General features: G+C 39.5%; 2 protein-coding genes and 1 long non-coding RNA gene across 3 annotated transcripts in view; 1 reads left to right on the top strand and 2 right to left on the bottom strand.

Annotated features, from left to right (window-relative positions):
• The first annotated feature begins 12,026 nt into the window (after window positions 1–12,026).
• tomm20b (translocase of outer mitochondrial membrane 20b) lies at window positions 12,027–15,112 on the top strand. The gene is made up of 5 exons (XM_052101794.1): window positions 12,027–12,256; window positions 12,835–12,881; window positions 13,666–13,747; window positions 14,156–14,298; window positions 14,511–15,112. The coding sequence occupies exons 1-5, from the start codon at window positions 12,133–12,135 to the stop codon at window positions 14,553–14,555; spliced, it is 441 nt and encodes a 146-aa protein (XP_051957754.1). The 5' UTR covers window positions 12,027–12,132; the 3' UTR covers window positions 14,556–15,112.
• A 2,376-nt stretch (window positions 15,113–17,488) lies between these two features.
• LOC127626386 (uncharacterized) lies at window positions 17,489–18,612 on the bottom strand. The gene is made up of 5 exons (XR_007968444.1): window positions 18,485–18,612; window positions 18,313–18,398; window positions 18,141–18,226; window positions 17,969–18,054; window positions 17,489–17,539 (listed from the first exon to the last, which is right to left on the bottom strand). It is a non-coding gene; the product is annotated as an uncharacterized LOC127626386 (long non-coding RNA).
• A 4,585-nt stretch (window positions 18,613–23,197) lies between these two features.
• The window catches only part of LOC127626164 (nidogen-1-like), a 36,518-nt gene continuing 31,727 nt past the window's right edge, over window positions 23,198–27,988 (bottom strand). Inside the window, exons 18-20 of the mRNA XM_052101753.1 lie at window positions 24,850–24,973; window positions 24,285–24,397; window positions 23,198–24,033 (exon numbers count right to left, since the gene is read on the bottom strand). Of these exons, the coding sequence (XP_051957713.1) occupies window positions 23,906–24,033; window positions 24,285–24,397; window positions 24,850–24,973 (365 nt within the window). The 3' untranslated portion in view covers window positions 23,198–23,905. The remainder of the gene's footprint in view (window positions 24,034–24,284; window positions 24,398–24,849; window positions 24,974–27,988) is intronic.

Below are 27,988 nucleotides of genomic sequence, written 5' to 3' on the forward strand. Positions count from 1 at the left end.
GCTCATTTTGCTGACACAGTTTCGCGAGCTGTTGAGGGGAATTGTAGCCAGCTAAGCTACCAACTACCGTACAGAAAAATGAGCTACGCTAGTAAAAAGCTACATTTTTAGAGAAGGTATCTAGTAACACTGCAAGCTACATGGCAAAAGTACCATGATACATTTAAGCTACTTTATATGCTTTAAAAAATATGAAACATTAAAGATGGCAAACTGTCATTTGGAGTCTGGCCTCGGATGGTGGTGTCATTTTTGCAAAATATGATGTGGTTCAGTTCTGAGGTGAAATGTCCACTGGTTGGCGCTAAAAGCGAGTATAGCGAGAATATTCTGACAAACAGATGAGGATTTAAGGTTAACGAGTTTGAATCCAGGGTGTGCTGAGTGACTCCAGTCAGGTCTCCTAAGCAACCAAATTGGCCCGGTTGCTAGGGAGGATAGAGTCACATGGGGTAACCTCCTCGTGGTCACTATAATGTGGTTCTCGCTCTCGGTGGGGCGTGTGGTGAATTGTGCGTGGATGCCGTGGAGAATAGCGTGAAGTCTCCACAAGCGCTACGTCCCCGTGCTAACACGCTCAACAAGCCACGCGATAAGATGCGCAGATTGCCGTTCTCAGACGTGGAGGTAACTGAGATTCGTCCTCCGCCACACGTATCGAGGTGAGTCACTACACCACCACAAGGACTTAGAACACATTGGGAATTGGGCATTCCAAATTGGGGAGAAAATAAAAAAATAATACAATAAATATATATATATATATATATATATATATATATATATATATATATATATATATATATATGTTAGGATTAAGTTAGGATTAAGTTGGTTGTTACTACCATTTAAGTTATGTAATTGTGTATTGCAATCCAAACTGATTTTGCACAATTCTTCCTTAATACAGATAAAATTAGAAATTCTCATTCAGTCTTTGTGTATTTTATTTACAGAGATGGCTAAAAATCATTACATGTGAGAAGTGACTTTACAAAATCTTTTGAAAAAAAATAAATAAATAAATAAAAACATATTTACATATTAGATGCGAGCATGGTGTATAATTCTAACACGACGGCTTCACAACAATACTTGGACACATATTGGTCAAAGCACAACACACAACCACAATTTTATCCAGCAAAGTCTTATCCTCCCCCTCACAAGGCACCACATATCCCAGGCCCAGTCAGGATCACACTCCAACATTTCATAGGCAGGTTTGCCTGCAAACAGTCACCAAATAAATTGCTATATAGCCTAGATGTACAACATTTAAAACTGATTAACGTTACGCTTTAGTACATTGGTAACTTAAGCTCATTTTCTAGCCATGTCATGCTAGTTAACACTGGCCTAACGTCAAATCTAATGGTCTGGTTAAATCAAACAAAACATGCTGGTTATTTGCCCACAACATAACATTTACAATTACTCTCTGTAATTTAACTTTGTGAAAATACTTTGAACACACCATCATGTGTAGTGGAGTGTTATCGAAGGTAATCTTGGGCCTCCTTACTGCTGCTATCCATGCCATTCGTCGCACTTTTTGTCACCTTTGAAACGTGGCTTGTACTATTATTTTTCCACGCTGGAAAACGATAAAAGGATTTTCCGTTCTTAAGCTTTATGCCACTTCTATCATGAGAATGACTATTGTAGTTTATAACACAGCAGGTAGACGGCATCTTGAACATTGCGTTCTTCCCTCCATGCAATCAAGTCTGGCGCCTACTGTTTGTGCCGCGGATTCCCAAAATGCTTTGCGTTCACCACTGGTAATACGTCACGATGACGTCACATTAGCAATCTCTATTGACTCGTGTGCTTTTTGCTGAAAAACAAAGTATATTTTGGGCTTCACTGGTTAAAATACCCGCTTCACATTTAGTGTTTATTAAACATCAAATATGTCTATTAAGTTTGTCATGTCGCAGACAGACAGACAGACAGACAGATCACATTTCACCAAAGTGCACTTATCATGCAGATTTTGACCCCGACGACGAAAGAAAACAATGTTTTTTTGTAGTAATGACTATTCGTGGATGCATAATTATTGGATGGTGATATAATTTAAGGGGAGTTCAAAGGGTTTAATTGGTATGCTCGGATGCAGCTCGACACGTTCAATGCACGTCTCTGTTCAAAGGCTTTAATCAGATCCATTGCAGGAGGACGCAGCGTGCAGAGCCTCAATCCCAGACCATCTGCAGCCGAGCGCGCTGTGCCAAGTGTCTCCTGTGGCTGTGCCCGCTGCCGACACAGAGACACAGGAAGTGAAGAGAGCAGATGCACAGGTGCAGATTAACACTCGTCTCCTGCATGGAAATGACACGTTAGGATGAGTTTAATCATCTCAAAGCGTTTCATCAAAGCACTATTGACAATATTTCATTGGTCATGGTGTACAGTATGAATGTACAGTGGATAGTAATAAATCTCTCTATGCAATAAACTTTTGTTTTTTCTCAGCATATTGATGATGCTGTTTCTATCAATGAAGTGTGTGTGTGTGAGTGTGTGTGTGTATTAGAGTGTGTGTGTGTGTGTGTGTGTGTGTGAGTGACTGAGCGAGTGTGTGTGTGTGTGTGTGTGTGAGTGACTGAGCGAGTGTGTGTGTTGTGTGTGTGAATGTGAGTGAGTGATTGAGCGAGTGTGTGTAGTGTGTGTGAATGTGAGTGTGTGTGAGTGATTGAGCGAGTGTGTGTGTGTGTGTGAATGTGAGTGTGTGTGAGTGATTGAGCGAGTGTGTGTGTGTTGTGTGTGTGTGAATGATTGAGCAAGTGTGTGTTGTGTGTGTGAATGTGAGCGTGTGAGTATGTGTGTGTGTGTGTTAGAGTGAGTGTGTGTGTATATGTGTGTGTGTGTTTGTCTGTGTTAGCGAGTGTGTGAGTGAGTGTGTATGAATGTGAGTGTGTGTGAATTTGAGTGTGTGAGTGATTGAGCGAGTGTGTGTGTGTGTGTGTGTGTGTGTGTGTGTGTGTGTGTGTGTGTGAATGTGAGTGTGTGTGTGTGAATGATTGAGCAAGTGTGTGTTGTGTGTGTGAATGTGAGCGTGTGAGTATGTGTGTGTGTGTGTGTTGGAGTGAGTGTGTGTGTATATGTGTGTGTGTGTTTGTCTGTGTTAGCGAGTGTGTGAGTGAGTGTGTATGAATGTGAGTGTGTGTGAATTTGAGTGTGTGAGTGATTGAGCGAGTGTGTGTGTGTGTGTGTGTGTGTGTGTGTGTGTGTGTGTGTGAGTGATTGAGCGAGTGTGTGTGTGTGTGTTGTGTGTGTGAATGTGAGTGTGTGTGTGTGAATGATTGAGCAAGTGTGTGTTGTGTGTGTGAATGTGAGCGTGTGAGTATGTGTGTGTGTGTGTTAGAGTGAGTTTGTGTGTATATGTGTGTGTGTGTTTGTCTGTGTTAGCGAGTGTGTGAGTGAGTGTGTATGAATGTGAGTGTGTGTGAATTTGAGTGTGTGAGTGATTGAGCGAGTGTGTGTGTGTGTGTGTGTGAGTGTGTGTGTGTGTGTGTGTGTGTGTGTGTGTGAGTGAGTGTGTGTGAATGATTGAGTGAGTGTGTGTGTGTGTGTGTGCGTGCGTGTGCGTGTGTGTGTGTGTGTGTGTGTGTGTGTGTGTGTGTGTGAGTGTGTCTCCTGATGCAGCAGCCACCCCTACTGAATGCAACTGGTCTCACACTGTCGTTTTCAGTTTTGCAGTTCAACATGTTATAAAACACATTTGCCCACACACACTCTTACAAAATCACAATTAAGACACATTGAGTTTTTTTACACCTCAGTCCGAGCAGATGTTTCACATTCTGTTTCAGTTACCAGGTGCTGCCCACTGTGATGGCACAGACAGATTTTCTACAGAAAGATGCTATGTGTTTCCACAGACGCTCTATCAATGACATCAGAGGAAGTGATTTTGGATGATGGTTCCTCCTAAGGAAACTGGCTTCAGGATGACTTTTAAGGCAATATAATATCGTGTCTAAAGACCTAGAGCAAACGATCAAGTGATCTTAGTTGACTGCATGTGATTCAGTTTGAATGTGGACATGTGTAGATGCCTTCCTACCTCCGTGTACAGCCTGTGAAGGCAGCATAATTCAGCTTTTGATAGAGCCACTGTTTACTGACTGTCAAAACTGCTATAGCTGAACTGTGTCAGGACCAAGAACCGGACTGCAGGGACTTTATAGAGTTCTTCAGCCAACACACACTCTCTGCACTTTCTAAACACGGTTTCTATTTGGCTTTCTCTGTAAACCCCTCCCTACCCAGCTAGAACATCCCAACATCATGACAACTCACAATCATTTTTAGGAGATAGCGAAAAAGTACGACTTTTATTCCTATAGTGAGCAACCAATCAGCAAACAGTATTTCAAACTGATACAAATCAATATTGGCTAATACAGGTGATTCTTGTTTTTTACAGGCCAAAATCAGTCATTAGTTTTAGGGTAAACTTGAGTAAGGTGTTTAGGTTTAGGTTAGGGGTTAAACTATGGTTCATTGGTTCTTTTTTCTTTGGAAGTCAGATTTTACTACTGGTTACAGTTTTGCCATCCTGAACTTTTCTTATGACTTGTCATGAGACCCGGTTGAAAATCCAGCATGAGCTGGTAACAGTGTTTTGGAACATGATAGTTGGTTTCTAGTTAGTCCAAGAATGTTTCTAGTTGGTCTAAGCTGGCTATAAGATGGTCCATGCTGGTTTCTATCTGGTCTAATGTGGTAAACTGGTAGCTGGTTTGTTGCTGACACAAGATGGACTTCCAGTTTGGACCAGAGAATGATCAGCTTGGAGAACCTAGAAACCAATTTTAGTCAATTAACGAGTCTGACCAGCTTAAAACGGCTAGAAACCAGCTTGGACCAGGTTAATGATAATCCTGAACCTGCTAGAAACCAGCTTGGACCATGTAATGGCTAGCTTGGAGAAGCAAGAAACCAGCTTGGAGAAGGTAATGACCAGCTAGGAACCAGATTGGACCAAGTGATGACCTGATTGGATCAGGTTAACGATAAACCTGAACCTGCTAGAAACCAGCTTGTACCAGGCCAGGTAATGACCATCTCGGAGAAGCTAGAAACCAGCTTGGAGTAGGTAATGACTAGCTAGAAACCAGATTGGACCAAGTGATGACCTGCTTGAACTGGATAGAAACCAGCTTGGACCAGGTAAAGACCATCTTGGAACAGCTAGAAACCATTAAATGGCCAGCTTGAAACAGATAGAAACCAACTTGGACCAGGTAATGACCAGCTAAAACTGGCTAGAAACCAGCTTGGACCAGGTAATGACCATCTTGGAACAGCTAGAAACCAGCTGGAACCAAGTAATGGCCAGCTTGAAAAGGATAGAAACCAGCTTGGACCAGGTAATGACCAGCTAAAACTGTCTAGAAACCAGCTACCATGTTCCAAACCACAGTTACCAGCTCAGACTGGATTTTAATGGAGGGTATGCAGATAAAAATCCCTCGCACTGCTTGGACGTGGCCTACATCACATCATTCCAGGTTCCACTATGTGTTTCTCCTTGAAAACTCATTGGATGACATCACAAAGCTCTGGGTTCATGGAAAATACAGACTCTGCAGCCATAAAGGCTTTTGGTCGGCTATTCCTGGGCAGCGGCTCAAATCGTGGTGTATTTTATTCCAATAGTTATAACAGATTTTTTCAGTTGCTGTCTCCTGGCGGGACTCCCGTGCTGCACTTGCCAAAGTTTTATAAAAAACTAAGCAAAACAGCTGCAGTTTGGGGTAAAAATAATGACACTTCTGTCTCTAAAGAGATGGAGGGTGGGGCGTCCTCAGAGACCACAACACCCATCAGCCGAAGCACCACATTTACTGCATCTCTAGTTAACTCTAGTTCTCTAGCTGACACTAGAAGAATATAACTACTGAATTTCGACATTTAAAAGGCATTCTGAATTCAATTCTGATTGACACGCAATACTGATCCATGTGTGTGTGTGTGTGTGTGTGTGTGTGTGTGTGTGTGTCATGTGGCCAGACATACTGTAGATGACAGAATGCACATATGCGCTTTCAAGTTGCGGACCCGTGCACAAATGCAGACAGTCACAGTCCACACACACACTTCAGTCAGTCTGACAGACAGGACAAATACACACATGCAGCATGTGCTAAATGACGACATGCATCCAATCTCGTCTTTCATAAACTGCAACCGCAGCAGCTGCACACAATGACAGCAGACTGGCGCCTCACTGCAGCTGACACGAGCAGATGTGCATCAACACAGTTTATCTGATACTTTCTGTTGCGTTTGAGTCTCAGTGGTATCACGGGTCATTTGTAATTCATTCATTCTTTACTGAAACAGAAATCACAGTTCAAAGACAGACAATTACGTTTAAAGGAAACACATTAAACTGCTGTGCACAACTAGACTGATTTTTAGTAAACGTTTCAGTCTATAAGAGAGGTGAACTATTGCCACCAGCATTTAAAACATAAGCTGGTGATTACTAAAGTGATGATATTTACTGTATATCATACTACAAGGTACAATGTTATTGAATAAAAATACTAAGCAAAAGCATGCTGTTAAATATATATATATATATATATATATATATATATATATATATATATATACATATATATACACTGGTGGCCAAAAGTTTGGGATAATGGACATATTTTTCTGTTTCAGAAGGAAATTGGTACTTTAATTCACCAAAGTGGCATTCAACTGATCACAGAGTATATTCGGGACATTACTGATGTATAAATCAGCACCATCACTATTGGAAAAAAGTCATTTATGATTAAATCTAGACAGCAGCATCACTCCAACACCTTATCCTCGAGTAATCATGATAAATTGATCATTTGATACTAGAAAATCACTCGCCATTATATCAAACACAGCTGAAATATATTTGGATCATTAAATGAAGTTGAACATTGTATTTGTCGTCAGTCAATCATTGTTTTGAGGAATGAATGTGATATAATGCTTGAAATTGCCACAAAACTGCAGATTTCATCCAAAGGTGTACATGTTAATTCTCATTTCGGACATTGTGAAGGAAAGTTTTAGTGAATATATCAGAAATATATATATATATTAGGGCTGTCGATTTAAAGCGTTAATTCAGTATGATTAATTTGACAAAAAATAACACGTTAAAAAAATGTACGCAATTAATCGCAATGCCCACGGACCGTAATAATGAAGATTTGTGAGAAACGCAAGCTTGTAGTACCACCTGTTTCCTCCAGGGGGCAGTAAGTGAAACTTCAGCTGTGTGAGCAACACACAGTTTATACAGTGAAGAAAACAACCCACAACACAAACATGAGTTACGTTCTTGCGTTCAAAACACTTTATGGAGCGCAAATGTGAACTAAGAGATCTCAAGATGTGTTTAAAGATTGAGTATTAAACTATATTTAACTTGACACAGTGACCTAAACATGTATGTTTATGACGCAACACACCCGAGACGACTGACGCAGGTGTACCTTAACGGGTCCTTAAACAAGCCCTCATAATAAATCTCTGATTGATAAATTCACTTGTGTAATGGATTGCTGTGAACTGTTGATCAATGATTGACTTATGATCAATAATATGGTAATAAACAATACATTGTTTTCTAAAGCTGATTTTTGTCTTATTAATGATGAACTCTTCTGCTACAGGAATGTAATGCATTTTAATTATCTGAATATTTTTTATTATATATATATATATAATTTTTTTATATTTAAAAATCCATCCATCCATCTTCAACCGCTTATCCGAAGTCGGGTCGCAGGGGCAGCTGCTCCAGCAGGGGGCCCCAAACTTCCCTATCCCGAGCCACATTAACCAACTCTGACTGGGGGACCCCGAGGCGTTCCCAGGCCAGTGTGGAGATGTAATCTCTCCACCTAGTCCTGGGTCTTCCCCGAGGCCTCCTCCCACCTGGACGTGGCTGAAACACCTCCCTAGGCAGGCGGCCAGGGGGCAGCCTTACCAGATGCCCAAACCACCTCAACTGACTCCTTTCGACGCAAAGGAGCAGCGGCTCTACTCCGAGCTCCTCACGGATGACTGAGCTCCTCACCCTATCTCTAAGGGAGAAGCCCGCCACCCTTCTGAGGAAGCCCATTTCGGCCACTTTTACTCGCGACCTAGTTCTTTTGGTCATGACCCAACCTTCATGACCATAGGTGAGGGTAGGAACAAAAATTGACCGGTAGATCGAGAGCTTTGCCTTTCGGCTCAGCTCTCTTTTCGTGACAACGGTGCGATAGAGCGAGTGCAATACAGCCCCCGCTGCCCCGATTCTCCGGCCAACCTCCCGCTCCATTGTCCCCTCACTCGTGAACAAGACCCCGAGGTACTTGAACTCCTTCACTTGGGGCAAAACCTCATTCCCTACCTGGAGTACGCACATTACGCATATTAAAGATAAATATGTATAATTATATATTGATATAAATATGTAAAATCTATATATATTGAATTATTGTTATATGAGGGGCTTTCTCAGCAAATATTTGTATATGCGATTAAATGCGATTAATCGCGATAAATTAATCGGGACACCATGTACTTAATTTGATTAAAAATGTTAATCGATTGACAGCCTTAATATTTATACACACACATACAAATATATGTACACTCACCTAAAGGATTATTAGGAACACCTGTTCAATTTCTCATTAATGCAATTATCTAATCAACCAATCACATGGCAGTTGCTTCAATGCATTTAGGGGTGTGGTCCTGGTCAAGACAATCTCCTGAACTCCAAACTGAATGTCAGAATGGGAAAGAAAGGTGATTTAAGAAATTTTGAGCATGGCATGGTTGTTGGTGCCAGACGGGCCGGTCTGAGTATTTCACAATCTGCTCAGTTACTGGGATTTTCACGCACAACCATTTCTAGGGTTTACAAAGAATGGTGTGAAAAGGGAAAAACATCCAGTATGCGGCAGTCCTGTGGGCGAAAATGCCTTGTTGATGCTAGAGGTCAGAGGAGAATGGGCCGACTGATTCAAGCTGATAGAAGAGCAACTTTGCCTGAAATAACCACTCGTTACAACCGAGGTATGCAGCAAAGCATTTGTGAAGCCACAACACGCACAACCTTGAGGCGGATGGGCTACAACAGCAGAAGACCCCACCGGGTCCACTACAAATAGGAAATAGAGGCTACAATTTGCAAGAGCTCACCAAAATTGGACAGTTGAAGACTGGAAAAATGTTGCCTGGTCTGATGAGTCTCGATTTCTGTTGAGACATTCAGATGGTAGAGTCAGAATTTGGCGTAAACAGAATGAGAACATGGATCCATCATGCCTTGTTACCACTGTGCAGGCTGGTGGTGGTGGTGTAATGGTGTGGGGGATGTTTTCTTGGCACACTTCAGGCCCCTTAGTGCCAATTGGGGATCGTTTAAATGCCACGGCCTACCTGAGCATTGTTTCTGACCATGTCCATCCCTTTATGGCCACCATGTACCCATCCTCTGATGGCTACTTCCAGCAGGATAATGCACCATGTCACAAAGCTCGAATCATTTCAAATTGGTTTCTTGAACATGACAATGAGTTGACTGTACTAAAATGGCCCCCACAGTCACCAGATCTCAACCCAATAGAGCATCTTTGGGATGTGGTGGAACGGGAGCTTCGTGCCCTGGATGTGCATCCCACAAATCTCCATCAACTGCAAGATGCTATCCTATCAATATGGGCCAACATTTCTAAAGAATGCTTTCAGCACCTTGTTGAATCAATGCCACGTAGAATTAAGGCAGTTCTGAAGGCGAAAGGGGGTCAAACACAGTATTAGTATGTGTTCCTAATAATCCTTTAGGTGAGTGTATATATGTATATTATGTCAATTTTATTGATGACTTTAATGTGTTTTAATGCTCTTTACATTTTTGTATGAGTGTGCCCCTAAAATGTTTTAAATCTAACATTGGAAAGTCAGAATTATTCTAGTGAATCGGTTCGTCCTAACCGGCCAGTGTCTCACATATGTTATAATTCTAGTAAGTGAATATGTGAAACCGATTCACTGTAATGAATGTAGCCAGAGACTATTTACCCCGAGACGGAGCACTAGTATTAAATATGAGAAATTGGAGCACCCATTAAGCAAGTCCTGCCTTAGATGTTAAAGAGCAAATCACCTTTTAGAAACATCGCCTGTCAATTTATGATACTATTGATGTCAGATTTTACTGCTGATTTGAAATATGTTTTTTGATCGTAATCTTGACCAGCCGTTTTGGAGTTTTTGGTCTTTCTCCAATCAAGTAGATTTCCATGCCGCTTATATACATGGAAAATAGCTTTGCGGGAGTGTTCGACTGACTTGTGTTAAAACAGTGGTCATTTTTGGAAAGCTATTTTCTAGGTAAAAAAAAGTAAATCCTAAACTAGCCGCAAATTTGCCATTGACTCTCGATTTTTGTAAGGGTATAGGTGGCATAAAAGCACATCTCCCGTCTACTTGAATGGACAAAGACCGAAAACTCCAAAACGGCTGGCCAAGATTACGATCAAAAAACACATTTCAAATCAGCGGTAAAATCTGACAACAATGGTTTCATAAATTGTGCTTCTTTACCTCATATCACGCTAAAAAAAACAACATGTTCAGACTGTTTCAGGTGATGCATACTCAAGTGATCTAAAATCTGATTGGCTCTTTTACCTATAAGGAGGGACTTCCTTTTCTACATCCATTGACATTGGGCGTTCCAGTTTCTCCCATTAATTTTAATAGTAGTGGCCTGTCTCTGCTAAATAGTCTCTCCTTGAAATGATAGACCTTGTTCTTATCACATAGCGCCATCTTTGATTTTTGACGGGAATGAAAACGAGGCTCTGAGGGATAGACTTACTTTCACTTCAATGACAACTGTATAAAGCTATTCAAAAGCTCCTAGATCACATCAGATTTTCCACAACTCATGTTGTGTGGAGTTTATTTATTTTTTGTCTATTTTTAATGTTTCATCAGGGGAACAATGCAAAAACACTTTAAACAACTATACGTCAATCCGTCACCCTCTAGCTTTATCTGCATTTGCACGATAACAATATATAGACAAAACAAAGGCAAACAATTTTGTTTGTACAATACAACATATTAGAAAGTACAAAATATTACAAATTATAAAAAATATTATACATTTGAAAAGCTTCAAAAGTTTTACAGATTTCACAAATCTAGTGTTCTGTATTCTCAAACTTGAAAGGGTATCAATATAAACCTTCAGATCAGTGTTGCAGAATGTAATATAGTGTTTTTATTTAACTTTTCAGTAATTCTTGTTTTGTGCATATACAATTATGCTAAAATAATGAACAGATTGAGGATATAATTCTCATTCTCTGAAGTGTTTTCTAAAGAGTAAAACGTCACATATGGTTTTAAGTATATGGTTTTGTTAAATATTTTAGTCATGTCTATATTGAAATAAATCCAAAACGAAACTGAGGAGGGGCAGTCAAAAATAAATGTTTTATGCCTTTAACTGATGTAAAAAGTACACTTATGTCAAATATGGTGTGGATATAGATACTGATCGCCGTCATTCCCGTCAGAACTCAATTATGGCGTTATTGTAATAGGCTACGGTCGGACTCATTCTGGTGATTGATATATTGTAAACAGTTAGTAACTTCTCCAACATTGATTACATGTAGATCGCAAAAACAGAGGGATTGAATACAGAAGCATTTTCTTGCGCTAGTTTGAGAACAGTTGTGTTTGTGTGGCGCTGAGGTGATTCATCTGTGGATATCTACTACCATCTGCTGTTGAAATTTACAAACAACGTCCAAATAAATGAATTCAGTTACTACCTGTTATGCTGGTGATTTTCATTTTATCATTCTTTCTAGAGAGATATTATATTATCTTCTTATTTTCAAACATATACGATTCAGTAAAGCGCGATTGTGTATTTTTGATCAGGCGAAAGTGAGCGGCGGCTCATGTGTCACAAGTTTGACGTCACTGGGGTCTTTCCTCGTGTGTGGTTGTGTGAGGGTCATGCAGTCAATCTGATCTTTATTATTATTATATTATTATTATTGTGTCGTGTTATTTAACTCTCGGATCTGTGTCGTGATGATGGGCGGACGGAGCAGCACTCTCGCGGCTGGTGTGGGCGCGGCGCTGTTTGTCGGTTACTGCATTTATTTCGACAGAAAGAGACGAAGCGACCCGAACTACAAGAACAAACTCAGAGAACGTGAGACGAGATATAAATATCTGTCTGCCTGCATGTCTCTGTTTGTTTGTTTGTCTGTATGTAATATGTGTATCTATCTGTCTATCTATCTAGATGTCTGTCTGTCCATATAAATGTCTGCCTGCCTGCCTGCCTGCCTGCCTGTCTATCTAAATATCTGTCTGTCTATATAAATATCTGTCTGTCTGTCTGTCTGTCCATATAAATGTCTGTCTGTATAAATATCTGTCTGTCTGACTGTCTATCTATCTAAATGTCTGTCTATCTATCTGTCTGTCTGTATGTCTCTGATTGTTTATCTGTCTGTCTGTATGTAATATGTGTATATATCTATCTATCTAATGTCTGTCTATATAAATATCTGTCTGTCCTTCTATATCTATGTCTGTCTGTCTGTCTGTCTCTGTTTGTTTATCTGTCTGTCATGTGAACTGACAATTTCAGTTGTAACAGGAATATGGATGATTTGCACAAATAAATATGTGATATTATAAATATCTACCTGATTCTTAATGTCTGTCATCACATTCCTAACACATTTATTGTCATTGTTGAATATTATTGTGGTTTTGTTGCAGGAAGGCGAAAGCAGAAAACTGTTCAGGAGAAAGCTGGATTGTCAAGGGTAATTTCACAAAACGAACACCCTGAGTTACATCTGTTAGACAAATTGAACAAAATGTAGTTGTTATCTATCGGGAATTATGATGTTATATATTGTGTTGGACACGATCTGTGGGGTTACACCACAGGAGGGCTGTGCAATATGGACAAACATATCATTTTGCTACTTGATAGAATTGTGATTTTCCTTATTCACTCGTTTTGCATTTCAGTGTACAAAAACATATTTCAGGAGGGGAAAATATCTTGGCATAATTGATAGTCTGTTATTTATTGTCCATGTGCAAAAGATGTGCACCATTGAGAATAGCAATCTAAATAATAATCAAAAATATCATTGCAGCGTGATGTGATTTAGAAATTGCTCATAGATGCTCGTAGTGTGATGTTATTGCGATTAATTGCGCAGCCCTACAAAATAATCTTAAAATATTCAGATAATATTTTACTTCTAAAACACAGTTTTACAACAGTTCTTCATGATTTATTGACATTTAAAGATATTGTTACTGTTTATATGTTGCTTAATGGTTAAAAACGTGTAAATATGACAGTTTACCTGCATCGGACGATCTCAGACATTTATTTGTTCTCATTGTAGAGAGTTGTGCAGAGAGTAAAAGTCGATCTTGGGATTTAAGAATCAATATCGAGATCGTTCAAATGAAGATGCCGATGATCGGAAAATCAGTATTTTTACCCAGTCCTAATAATGAAGAGTGACTGAGAAATGGTCACAAAACAGACTGTTCCCAGATTGTTTCATCTTTTATATTTCTGTTCAGTTACCAGACCTGAAGGACGCAGAAGCCGTGCAGAAATTCTTCCTGGAGGAGATTCAACTTGGTGAAGAGCTTCTTGCACAGGGTGAGATATCACACGCACACACACACTCACAGAAACACACACATTTACAGACACACACTCACACACATTAAACACACACTAATCACACACACACTCACAGAAACACACACATTTACAGACTCACACACATTAAACACACACTAATCACACACTAAACACTCACACACACTCACACACACTCAAACACTAATCACACACTAATCACACACACACTCTAAACACACACACTCACACACACTAATCAAGCACACACACTAACCCCTAACCCCTAACCCTAACCCAAGCACACACACACTCACTCACACACACTAAACACTTTCTCACACACACTAAACACACACACACTCATTCACACACAAACACACATTTCCTTTATTCACAAGTACCCCCGGTCTCTCTCTCTCTCAGGAGACTATGAGAAGGGTGTGGATCACCTGACCAATGCGATCGCCGTGTGCGGTCAGCCGCAGCAGCTCCTGCAGGTCCTGCAGCAAACTCTTCCTCCTCCAGTCTTCCAGATGCTCCTCACTAAGCTGCCCACTATCAGTCAGGTGATTTTTCTTTGTTTTATCTCATATTTCACCTCAAGCATGCTCTTTACTGACACTTGGTTAACAAGTACACTAACTTTTGAAAAAACGATGGTAGTACTCTGTTCTGAACACAACGTACTTAAATAATAACGTCTGTGTAAATTCAGTTTTTCAGTCTTCATGATGTCGATTAACTGCAATTCTGACATTTTTTCTTTTCTCTCGTGCAGAGAATCATCAGCGCTCAGAGTGTGAGTGACGATGACATCGAGTAGAAGAAACTCTTGCAGCGTTTTGAGTTTGGGCCCTCCCTCTATGACATCACTTCCTGTCTGCTTTCAAACTACGATCACTCAGTCCCGCCCCTTTGAATCCATTTGAGTGAAACACTGAACGCACACATCTGAGTGTGTTAGAAATCTCATTGTATCTGAAAGGTTTAGAGTTGTTTCTGTAAAAGCTGTTTCAGTGTATTAGAATGACAGAAAACAAGCATGAACTGCAGACCTTGACATTTCCTGTGTCATTTGTTTTACTAACAAAGTTCTAGAAATCATGAAATATGCGATGAATTTATAAAATGTTATTATTCATGGGCTCTCGGCCTTAGATAATCACAGACAGTATGTTTACCGTCATGTCAGGGCTGCTCAAGAGAATGAGTGTGTGCTTCATGTATTTAAGTTATTTTTAAAAGCTATCAGACATCTTGTGTGGTATTGTGGGATGTGAGGCACTTTTAAATGTGCTTTGGCTCTGTTTCCTGTAGGGGAAGATTCCACTTTTTTTTTTTTTTTTTTTTTAACAAAAATAAAAACATAAATCAATGTATCACATCAAAGAGCGTCAAAATCATTAATATTGAGCTGCTGTTAGCTTATCATAGTGGATTGAAATTTAAAGGGACAGTTCACCCAAAAAAATTACAACTTCGTCATCATTTTATCACCCTCATGTCATACCCGATGTATATGACTTTCTTCCCAAGAACACAAATGAAGACAAATAATGCAAGTCAACAGTGTCCAAAACTTTGAAGCTCATAAAGCATATAAAGGCAGCATAAAAGTAATCCATTACAAACAGATAAATATTTAAATACTTTTTTACTATAGATTTTTCTCCCTGCCCAGTAGGTGGCGATATACGCAAAGAATAAATCGCCAAAAACAAATGAAGAATGTGAAATTGATCCGTTTCTCTCACACCTATCATATCGCTTCTGAAGACATGGATTTAACAATTTTTATGTGCTTTTTTGAGCTTCAAATTTTGGGACCCTGTTGACTTGCATTGTGTGGACCTACAGAGCTGAAATATTCTTCTTGAAAAATCATCTGTGTTCATCAGAAGAAAGTAAGTTGTACACATATGTGATGGCATGAGGGTGAGTAAATGTACATTTTTGGGTGAACTATCCCTTTAAAAGTTGAATATTTTGCTGTTGGTGATTTTACAAATGAGCTATAAAATTGGCAAGAACAAAAAGAAACATGTTCAATCACAGACGTGTTATTGGCAGTTGTGTGACTGAACAAGAGCAGTGGCTTTCTAGTTTTCTCTTGTTTGATTAATATCACACTAGAAACTGGCAGGCTGCATTTACACTTCCAATATTGTGATATAAACCTGCTGTTTACAGTCAATTTAAACGTAAATGACTGCGTTTTCACTGATACCTTACCAAGATGGGCATTTACACACAATTGTGAGGTGTATTTTATGGTTAATAAGCAATTATATGCATTATCACAACACTGTGAGCTCTGACCTGTCAGTCATACAGCGCGCGGGGAAATGAGGAAATAAGCGATCTTTACAATTATCGTTACAAATTATCGGCCACTCCAAAAGGTGGATTTTCTTTTTCTGTAGTGGATTTATTTCTATGTTTATGGTCATTGCCTCATTGAGCATTCTGTGGTGTGCCCTTTGAGTCATCTTGGCTGGACGGCCACTTCTAGTGAGAGTACCTATAGTACTAAATCACCATTTATAGACAGTTTGTCTCACTGTGGACAGATGAATATCTAACAGCCACTTCTAGTGAGTAGTACCTATAGTACTAAATCATCTCCATTTATAGACAGTTTGTCTAACTGTGGACAGATGAATATCTAACGGACACTTCTAGAGAGAGTACCTATAGTACTAAATCATCTCCATTTATAGACAGTTTGTCTAACTGTGGACAGATGAATATCTAACGGACACTTCTAGAGAGAGTACCTATAGTACTAAATCATCTCCATTTATAGACAGTTTGTCTAACTGTGGACAGATGAATATCTAACGGACACTTCTAGAGAGAGTACCTATAGTACTAAATCATCTCCATTTATAGACAGTTTGTCTAACTGTGGACAGATGAATATCTAACGGACACTTCTAGAGAGAGTACCTATAGTACTAAATCATCTCCATTTATAGACAGTTTGTCTAACTGTGGACAGATGAATATCTAACGGACACTTCTAGAGAGAGTACCTATAGTACTAAATCATCTCCATTTATAGACAGTTTGTCTAACTGTGGACAGATGAATATCTAACGGACACTTCTAGAGAGAGTACCTATAGTACTAAATCATCTCCATTTATAGACAGTTTGTCTCACTGTGAACAGATGAATATCTAACGGCCACTTCTAGAGAGAGTACCTATAGTACTAAATCATCTCCATTTATAGACAGTTTGTCTAACTGTGGACAGATGAATATCTAACGGCCATTCTAGAGCGAGTACCTATAGTACTAAATCATCTCCATTTATAGACAGTTTGTGTCACTGTGGACAGATGAATATCTAACGGCCACTTCTAGAGAGAGTACCTATAGTACTAAATCATCTCCATTTATAGACAGTTTGTCTAACTGTGCACAGATGAATATCTAACGGCCATTCTAGAGCGAGTACCTATAGTACTAAATCATCTCCATTTATAGACAGTTTGTGTCACTGTGGACAGATGAATATCTAACGGCCACTTCTAGTGAGAGTACCTATAGTACTAAATCATCTCCATTTATAGACAGTTTGTCTAACTGTGAACAGATGAATATCTAACGGCCACTTCTAGAGAGAGTACCTATAGTACTAAATCATCTCCATTTATAGACAGTTTGTCTAACTGTGGACAGATGAATATCTAACGGCCACTTCTAGTGAGAGTACCTATAGTACTAAATCATCTCCATTTATTGACAGTTTGTCTAACTGTGAACAGATGAATATCTAACGGCCACTTCTAGTGAGAGTACCTATAGTACTAAATCATCTCCATTTATAGACAGTTTGTCTAACTGTGAACAGATGAATATCTAACAGCCGCTTCTAGTGAGAGTACCTATAGTATAAATCACCTCCATTTATAGACAGTTTGTCTAACTGTGAACAGATGAATATCTAACGGCCACTTCTAGAGAGAGTACCTATAGTACTAAATCATCTCCATTTATAGACAGTTTGTCTCACTGTGAACAGATGAATATCTAATGGCCACTTCTAGAGAGAGTACCTATAGTACTTAATCATCTCCATTTATAGACAGTTTGTCTCACTGTGAACAGATGAATATCTAACGGCCACTTCTAGTGAGAGTACCTATAGTACTAAATCATCTCCATTTATAGACAGTTTGTCTAACTGTGGACAGATGAATATCTAACGGCCACTTCTAGAGAGAGTACCTATAGTACTAAATCATCTCCATTTATAGACAGTTTGTCTAACTGTGAACAGATGAATATCTAACAGCCACTTCTAGAGAGAGTACCTATAGTACTAAATCATCTCCATTTATAGACAGTTTGTCTCACTGTGAACAGATGAATATCTAATGGCCACTTCTAGAGAGAGTACCTATAGTACTAAATCATCTCCATTTATAGACAGTTTGTCTAACTGTGAACAGATGAATATCTAACGGCCACTTCTAGTGAGAGTACCTATAGTACTAAATCATCTCCATTTATAGACAGTTTGTCTAACTGTGGACAGATGAATATCTAATGGCCACTTCTAGTGAGAGTACCTATAGTACTAAATCATCTCCATTTATAGACAGTTTGTCTAACTGTGAACAGATGAATATCTAACGGCCACTTCTAGTGAGAGTACCTATAGTACTAAATCATCTCCATTTATAGACAGTTTGTCTAACTGTGGACAGATGAATATCTAATGGCCATTTCTAGTGAGAGTACCTATAGTACTAAATCATCTCCATTTATAGACAGTTTGTCTAACTGTGAACAGATGAATATCTAACGGCCACTTCTAGTGAGAGTACCTATAGTACTAAATCATCTCCATTTATAGACAGTTTGTCTAACTGTGGACAGATGAATATCTAATGGCCACTTCTAGTGAGAGTACCTATAGTACTAAATCATCTCCATTTATAGACAGTTTGTCTAACTGTGAACAGATGAATATCTAAACTCTTCCAGATAACTTTGTAACACTTTCCAGCTTTTTGCAAAGCAACAATTCTTAATTGTTAGATCTTTTTTGTGATGCACGGTCCACATCAGCAGATGCTTCTTGTGAATAGCAAACTCAAAATGTTTGAGTGCTTTTTATAAGTAAAAGTAGCTCTAACCCGCACCTACAATCTCGCTTCATTAAGCAGATGCCAGGTTTGCCAACTCCTGACTTTAATTAGCTTTGGTTGACATTATTAGCATAATCGCTATTTCAAAAAAGGCATTTATGATTAAATCTAGACAGCAGCATCACTCCAACACCTTATCCTTGAGTAATCATGATAAATTGATCATTTGATACTAGAAAATCACTCGCCATTATATCAAACACAGCTGAAAGATATTTGGTTCATTAAATGAAGTTGAACATTGTCTTTGTGTTGTTTTTGAGTTGCACAGTATGAAATAGACTGGCATGTCTTAAGGTCAATATCAGGACATAAATGGCAAAAAAGAAACTTTCTCTAGAAACTCATCAGTCAATCATTGTTTTGAGGAATGAAGCGATACAATGATTGAAATTACCAAAAAACTGAAGATGTCATACAAAGGTGTAACTACAGTCTTCAAAGACAAAGCACAACTGACTCTAACAAGGACAGAAAGAGATGTGGAAGACCAGATGTACAACTAAACAAGAGGATAAGTACATCAGAGTCTCTAGTTTGAGAAATAGACGCCTCACATGTCCTCCGCTGACAGAGAAAATATTTAGCAATTTCAAACTTGATATAATACAAATTTATTTTGCAAGTGTGTGTGTGTTGTGTGTATGAGTGTGAGTGTGTGTGTTTGTGTGTATGAGTGTGTGTGTGTGTGCTTGTGTGTATGAGTGTGAGTGTGTGTGTTTGTGTGTATGTGTGTGTTTTGGACTGAGGACATTTTAGAGTCTCACCCTGTAATTTTTTTCTGTCTGTTTTTTTGTTTTTCTGCATTGCTGATATATTAATTGTATTTGATAGATAAAAAAAATATCTGTTTTTGGTCTTTCCCATTCATTTTCAATGGTCGGTCAATTCTGACCACGAATTCCAACGGTGTGTGTGTTTCTTTCATTACGACCACATAGACAGAATCAAGCTCGATCTTTTTTTTTGTATGTTCAGGTGGCAAATGGAGGAAAAGTCACCAAGTCTTGTACTGCTCAGATATTTTTTAAATTAAATTAGAAAAATGTATTTAGGTTAAAAATGACCAAATACCATAAGAGGCTTAACACTTTCACAATGGCTACATTCTGAAAGTATTACTAGTGTGCTGCATATTGCATATGCTCAGTATTTATTCTACTTTTTTAGATGTTGTACTGCACATTTTGTAAATGCATCAAGTTATTTCATGCATGCTGTTTAATGGTAGACAAAATAATCATAAGTAATAATGTCTCTTTTACTGTCATAGATGGCTGGCAGAGAGATTGATAATGAGAAGGATCTAAAGCGCTGCAGTTTTACATAATCCTGGTGTGCTGGTCTTGATCACACAAAGCTGATCTCCAGGACATTTGAGCTTTAAAGACTCAACAGCACCCTGATTTAGTTAACAGCAACAGCACCCTGAGTTAATGAAACTGATTGTTTAAACAGACTCATTTAACATTGTCAACAGTGTGTTACTCTATTACAAACCTTCTGGGATTGTCTTTGCAGGTGATTACAGTAACTCACCACCAGATGGATGTAAAGTTCATATGGCTGAAACATTTCCTCCAGACCGACACTGTATAAAGATTAAGATTTTTAATGATATCTGTCCTGTAAAGAGTAGAAATAATGAGTATGCTACATGAATACAAGAACATCAGTATAAGTTTTATTAATATATCACTCAAATACATAATCTGTCCCTTACGTACCTGGTTATTCTTCTGTCAAATGAATTGTTTACAAGTGTCCATGTTCTGTATTGTTTATGTGAGAGGTTAAGAGTGCAACAACATGTGACAGCATGTGTATGTTTGATTAATATGCAGAAGAATTGTGATATAATACACAATTTGATTTTCTTTCTTTCTTTTTGAACGATGTATGAGATGTTTTTGTCCATAGTCAATGGGGTCCAACACTTTCAAGCACCAAAATGGGCATAAAGGCAGCAGAAAGTGAATCCATAGTTCTCAAGTGGTTTAATCCATGTCTTCTTAAGTGATACGATCAGTTTTGCTGAGAAACAGATGAAAGTGGAACTTCTTATGCACTGTAAATCTTGATATCTTCAGTCTCATAAGCGATCGTGATATGAAGCTCAATTACACCTCGTGTTTGTGGCATGCGCACATTATGTACTCAACACAATCTGTTTTAACTAATGACAAACAAATTATTGTATTGTTCTTGTTACATATTAAGTAAATCATTCAAACATTCACAGTGTAGGTTGGAAAAGGTATGTGAACCCCATAGGCTAATAACGTCATCAAAAGCTAATTTGAGTCAGGAGTTGGCAAACCTGGCATCCGCTTAATGAAACGAGATTGTAGGTACGGGTTAGAGCTACTGTTACTTATAAAAAGCACTCAAAAATTTTGAGTTTGCTATTCACAAGAAACATCTGCTGACATGGACCATGCCTCACAGAAAAGAGATCTCAGAAGACCTACTACCTGATTTAGTACTGTAGGTACTCCCTCTAGAAGTGGCCGTCCAGCCAAGATGACTCAAAGGGACTCTAAGATTTATCAATGAGGTAAACAAGAACCTCTGAATCATTGGTACTGGTGAACATCTCTGTTTGTTACAGATTAACATTATGGTGTTCATGGCAGGACATCACGAAGGAAACCGCTGCTTTCCAATAAAAACATTGCTGCGCACCTGAAGTTTGCCAAAGACCACCTTGACACTCCACAACGCTGCTGGGAAAATGTTATATGGACTGATAAAACTAAGCTTTAATCCGCATCTTCCGGAAACACTTGATTGAGGTTATTGATGCCAAAGGAGGATCAACCAGTTATTAAATCCAAGTGTTCACTTACTTTTTCCACTGCACTGTGAATGTTTAATGAGATGTATTCAATAAAGACATGAAAGATTATAATTGTGTTTGTCTGTACTTGTGACTTTGATGAAGATGAGATCACATTTTATAACCAATTAATGCAGAAGACCAGCTGATTCCAAAGGGTTCACATACTTTTTCTCGCCACTGTACATATGCATGCATCGTCCAAACAAACCGATTCGCTTAAATGAATAAGAATTTCTATGATTCATATGGGACAGTGCTTTAGGAGTGCTCATTCGGGTGATGTGTTGGGAAAATATTCAAATTCAGAGACATTTTGCGCCCTGGAATCGAATGATATTTTCTCATAACAGACGGCTAAAAACCTGTTGAGCAATTATAACAAATACTAGGTAGACTAAAGGCTTTAATGTTTAATGTAGACTTTATCGTTTTAGTGAAGTGGAAGTGATCAGAAACAGTCTTACATGAAGAACAAATGAATGAAAGAAAATAAAACTTCTTTAAAATGTTTTAATTGAACAGCTGTACAGAAAACAGTCTCTCTTCCTGTCTGTCTCTCGTGTTGTTCTTCCTTTGTCCAGCTGTGTCCACAGTGCCCGCCATCCCATCATGCAATGTGTAAACAGTGAATGTGAACTCCCATCTGGGGCCATAAAGTCCCGAGCGCCGAGGGCCCCGTACAGATGGACCGTTTGAGTGTAAAGAACATAAAATAACCTGAAAGGGGCCTTGAACCCCCCGAGCACCATCAAGAATATATATATATATATCGGATAATGACTATATAGTTTTGATATTTACAAAAATACTAAATGAAATATCTGACAATTTAAAAATCTGATTAAAAAATAACATATTTCACCTAATCAAAATGATTGAACAGTATAAATGTATGCACCTGGAATACATTTAAAGGAATATTCTGGGTTGAATGCAAGTGAATCTCAATCGGCAGCATTTGTGGTATAATGTTGATTACCGCAAAAATGTATTTGGACTCGTTCCTCCTTTTCTTTAAAATAAGCACAAATGTGTGTTCCAGTGAGACACTTCCAATGGAAGTCAATGGGGTTTAATCTGTCAACATTAAAATACTGTTTCACAAGTATAGACACAAGACATAAACAACATGTGTGTTAACATGATTTTACTGTCATTAAATCACTCACTGACCACATCTGTGTGAAGATAGAGATAATTTTACAACTCCGTTGCCATGACGACATATTAGTGTAAACCCTAATATCCTAAAATGATTATTTAAATCAACTTTACAGCTCAAATAATACACAAGTTTTAATGCAAGTGCTTTTATTAAATTATAAGCTTCAGATTTCGGTCATTAAACCCCATTGACTTCCATTAGAAGTGTCTCACTGGACACACATTTGTGCTTTTATTAAAGAAAAGGAGGAACGAGTCCAAATTAATTTTTGTGGTAATCAACATTATAACACAAATGCTGCCGATTGAGCTGAACTTGTATTGAACCCGGAATATTCCTTTAATTCCCGGCTTTCTGTGGCATTCTGGGTAACTGAGTACTTTAAATCCCTGAATTTTGACTGTAAGATTACTTTCTTCCACAAGCTGATGGACTAAAAACTCAAACATATGAATAAGATTCATTTATTCTTGAACTATCGGCTGGGCAGTCGAATTTCAGAATGTGCAAATGAAAGTTTGGTTTTATTAGGGATGCACACATATAGGGAATGTTAGAAATATATATATATATATATTAGCAAAAACAAATATGAATGCCAATATTATAAATCTATACTGTTTTGCTTGCTTGCAAATACAAAAACAAAACACAAAAAACAACGCTAATATGTTTTCTACGGCTTCTTCAAGTGATTTGATTGCTGATATTATAAATTAGATTTTAAAACAAATAAAAAACGTTCACACTAGAATTCGACATGTATCAGTAAAATCATGGATCAAAACGTTTAACGTACAACAGAAAAATAAAAAAGATAACCGTATAATTCTGTTTAAAGAAATGAACTAATATTGGCCAATACCGATATGGCGATGATATATGGGCTGCATCACAGTTTTTTGGACTTTTTAATCTATATTGATTCTCTCCGCACGTGTATGACGGAGATTTGTCATAAAGAACACAAATGAATCCTGCAGTGAGTTCTGAGTCTCTTTCTCTCAGAAATTCTCGCCCTCTTCCACACATGACCCGTCTCTGGCATCGGGACACCTGCAGGTGAATCCGCCCGGCCGCGGCAGACATAAGTGTGAACATCCTCCGTTATCACGAGAGCAATAGTTCACTCCTGCGGAAAACAGTCAAGTGTTAAAAGACGCTCAAAACGATTCATTCAGAACTAAACATTACAGCGTATATATATATATAAATATATATTCACTTCTCGACTTTCTATCTGCTGGAAAATTTCATCTGTAATTGTATGTTTTGGTCCAATGTAGAAAAACATTGCACCTCAAACTTTAACACTATTTTATTGCTGACTTGCTATTTCCTTCAGGAACCCTTTTAATATATATATATAATATGATGTCAGACCTTGAGGGCATTGTGGGTAAGTGATCGTGATGCCGTATGTACGTGACCGTCTTTGAGGAAGAAACTCCTCCACCTCCATCCCATCATGATGATCCACGGCAACCACCGCTTCCCTAGCAACAAAAACAATACATTTACAGTAGCATGACATTAAAAACAAACATAGTCCCAACACCGGTAAAGACGCTCTGGGTTAAAGGTCACACAGGTCAGCGGACACTGAACTTCAGGTTACACAGCTCAGGGGATCGGGTACTAAACAAACTCCCAAAAGCGTCAGCCAATCCCTAAGAGCTGTTTATCAATCGTTCAATGGTAAACATGCGGTAGATGTTCGTCTTTGACCGCCGTGCTGCATCTTGCTTTGTTATCAGCGTCTTGCGTAGGAGCATTATGTTGCTTAGACACCAAGTCAATTGCACTTTTAATAACACCTGCAATCTGTTCTTTTCATTGCGCAAGAATGTGTTGGGTTTGAACGGCCACTGAAAGCAGTCCATAGAGATGATCATTTGTACAAAAACACTACTTTATTGTATATGAAGAGATGGACTGTTTGAAAGACCTTCTCCAGTCGGTGTAGTAAAGGTTTCTTCCGTATGACACGATGGCAAATGGGTACTGAATCCCTTCAGTCACTTTCCTCCTGAGGCGTGAGAACGGATCGATACACTCCACCTTACGAGTTCCTGAAACAACAAACACAAAGATATTTGATGGTCAGCATCGGCCAATAAATGCGACGCTTTGCAGAGTGAACGCACTTAACTGCATAGAGAAATATAGGATGCTCCTTTGCTCCCTATTTAGTGAATGACTTAACCTCCAGTGTGCTGTCTGTCTGCACTGGTCTCAGAACAGTTATAGGAGAGCTATAGGATGCTCCCTTGCTCCCTATTTAGTGAATGACTTAATCTCCAGTGTGCTGTCTGTCTGCACTGGTCTCAGAACAGATATAGGAGAGCTATAGGATGCTCCCTTGCTCCCTATTTAGTGCATGACTTAACCTCCAGTGTGCTGTCTGTCTGCACTGGTCTCAGAACAGTTATAGCGAGCTATAGGATGCTCCCTTGCTCCCTATTTAGTGCATGACTTAACCTCCAGTGTGCTGTCTGTCTGCACTGGTCTCAGAACAGTTATAGCGAGCTATAGGATGCTCCCTTGCTCCCTATTTAGTGCATGACTTAACCTCCAGTGTGCTGTCTGTCTGCACTGGTCTCAGAACAGTTATAGTAGAGCTATAGGATGCTCCCTTGCTCCCTATTTAGTGAATGACTTAACCTCCAGTGTGCTGTCTGTCTGCACTGGTCTCAGAACAGCTATAGGAGAGCTATAGGATGCTCCTTGCTCCCTATGTAGTGAGTAACTTAACATCCAGTGTGCTGTCTGTCTGCACTGGTCTCAGAAAAGTTATAGTAGAGCTATAGGATGCTCCCTTGCTCCCTTGCTCCCTATTTAGTGAATGACTTAACCTCCAGTGTGCTGTCTGTCTGCACTGGTCTCAGAACAGTTATAGAGAGCTATAGGATGCTCCCTTGCTCCCTGTTTAGTGAATGACTTAACCTCCAGTGTGCTGTCTGTCTGCACTGGTCTCAGAACAGCTATAGGAGAGCTATAGGATGCTCCTTGCTCCCTATGTAGTGAGTGACTTAACGTCCAGTGTGCTGTCTGTCTGCACTGGTCTCAGAACAGCTATAGGAGAGCTATAGGATGCTCCTTGCTCCCTATGTAGTGAGTGACTTAACCTCCAGTGTGCTGTCTGTCTGCACTGGTCTCAGAACAGTTATAGGAGAGCTATAGGATGCTCCCTTGCTCCCTATTTAGTACATGACTTAACCTCCAGTGTGCTGTCTGTCTGCACTGGTCTCAGCACAGCTATAAGAGAGCTATAGGATGCTCCCTTGCTCCCTATGTAGTGAGTGACTTAACGTCCAGTGTGCTGTCTGTCTGCACTTGTCTCAGAACAGCTATAGGAGAGCTATAGGATGCTCCCTTGCTCCCTATTTAGTGCATGACTTAACCTCCAGTGTGCTGTCTGTCTGCACTGGTCTCAGAACAGTTATAGGAGAGCTATAGGATGCTCCCTTGCTCCCTATTTAGTACATGACTTAACCTCCAGTGTGCTGTCTGTCTGCACTGGTCTCAGAACAGTTATAGTAGAGCTATAGGATGCTCCCTTGCTCCCTATTTAGTGCATGACTTAACCACCAGTGTGCTGTCTGTCTGCACTGGTCTCAGAACAGCTATAGGAGAGCTATAGGATGCTCCTTGCTCCCTATGTAGTGAGTGACTTAACGTCCAGTGTGCTGTCTGTCTGCACTGGTCTCAGAACAGCTATAGGAGAGCTATAGGATGCTCCTTGCTCCCTATGTAGTGAGTGACATAACCTCCAGTGTGCTGTCTGTCTGCATTGGTCTCAGAACAGCTATAGGAGAGCTATAGGATGCTCCCTTGCTCCCTATTTAGTGCATGACTTAACCTCCAGTGTGCTGTCTGTCTGCACTGGTCTCAGAACAGTTATAGAGAGCTATAGGATGCTCCCTTGCTCCGTATGTAGTGAGTGACTTAACCTCCAGTGTGCTGTCTGTCTGCACTGGTCTCAGAACAGCTATAGGAGAGCTATAGGATGCTCCCTTGCTCCGTATGTAGTGAGTGACTTAACCTCCAGTGTGCTGTCTGTCTGCACTGGTCTCAGAACAGTTATAGGAGAGCTATAGGATGCTCCCTTGCTCCCTATTTAGTGCATGACTTAACCTCCAGTGTGCTGTCTGTCTGCACTTGTCTCAGCACAGCTATAAGAGAGCTATAGGATGCTCCCTTGCTCCCTATGTAGTGAGTGACTTAACGTCCAGTGTGCTGTCTGTCTGCACTTGTCTCAGAACAGCTATAGGAGAGCTATAGGATGCTCCCTTGCTCCCTATTTAGTGCATGACTTAACCTCCAGTGTGCTGTCTGTCTGCACGTGTCTCAGAACAGTTATAGGAGAGCTATAGGATGCTCCCTTGCTCCCTATTTAGTGCATGACTTAACCTCCAGTGTGCTGTCTGTCTGCACTGGTCTCAGAACAGTTATAGGAGAGCTATAGGATGCTCCCTTGCTCCCTATTTAGTGCATGACTTAACCTCCAGTGTGCTGTCTGTCTGCACTGGTCTCAGAACAGTTATAGTGAGCTATAGGATGCTCCCTTGCTCCCTATAAAGTGCATGACTTAACCTCCAGTGTGCTGTCTGTCTGCACTGGTCTCAGAACAGTTATAGAGAGCTATAGGATGCTCCCTTGCTCCCTATTTAGTGCATGACTTAACCTCCAGTGTGCTGTCTGTCTGCACTGGTCTCAGAACAGCTATAGGAGAGCTATAGGATGCTCCCTTGCTCCCTATGCAGTGAGTAACTTAACGTCCAGTGTGCTGTCTGTCTGCACTGGTCTCAGAACAGTTTGAAATGCACATTATTTTCATGCTAACTCCATGTTAAAGCCTCTATAATGCACAGTAAATGTAGGATAACTTAAGGAAAATGAGCCTGTAATTTAATGTAAAAACTTAATGAGGTTTCTTACCAGATGTAGTTTTACTGCCATTTCTGGTAAAGACAAACTTAGCAGAGGTCGACGCCATGTTGTTTTGCCACATGACTCGGAGCGTCACAAGTTAAGCCTAGAGTCTCCTGAACTGAGATCAGTTGGTTTAAATGAAATGTAATTAT

Source organism: Xyrauchen texanus, chromosome 32, assembly GCF_025860055.1.
Source record: "Xyrauchen texanus isolate HMW12.3.18 chromosome 32, RBS_HiC_50CHRs, whole genome shotgun sequence".
NCBI lineage: Eukaryota > Metazoa > Chordata > Actinopteri > Cypriniformes > Catostomidae > Xyrauchen > Xyrauchen texanus.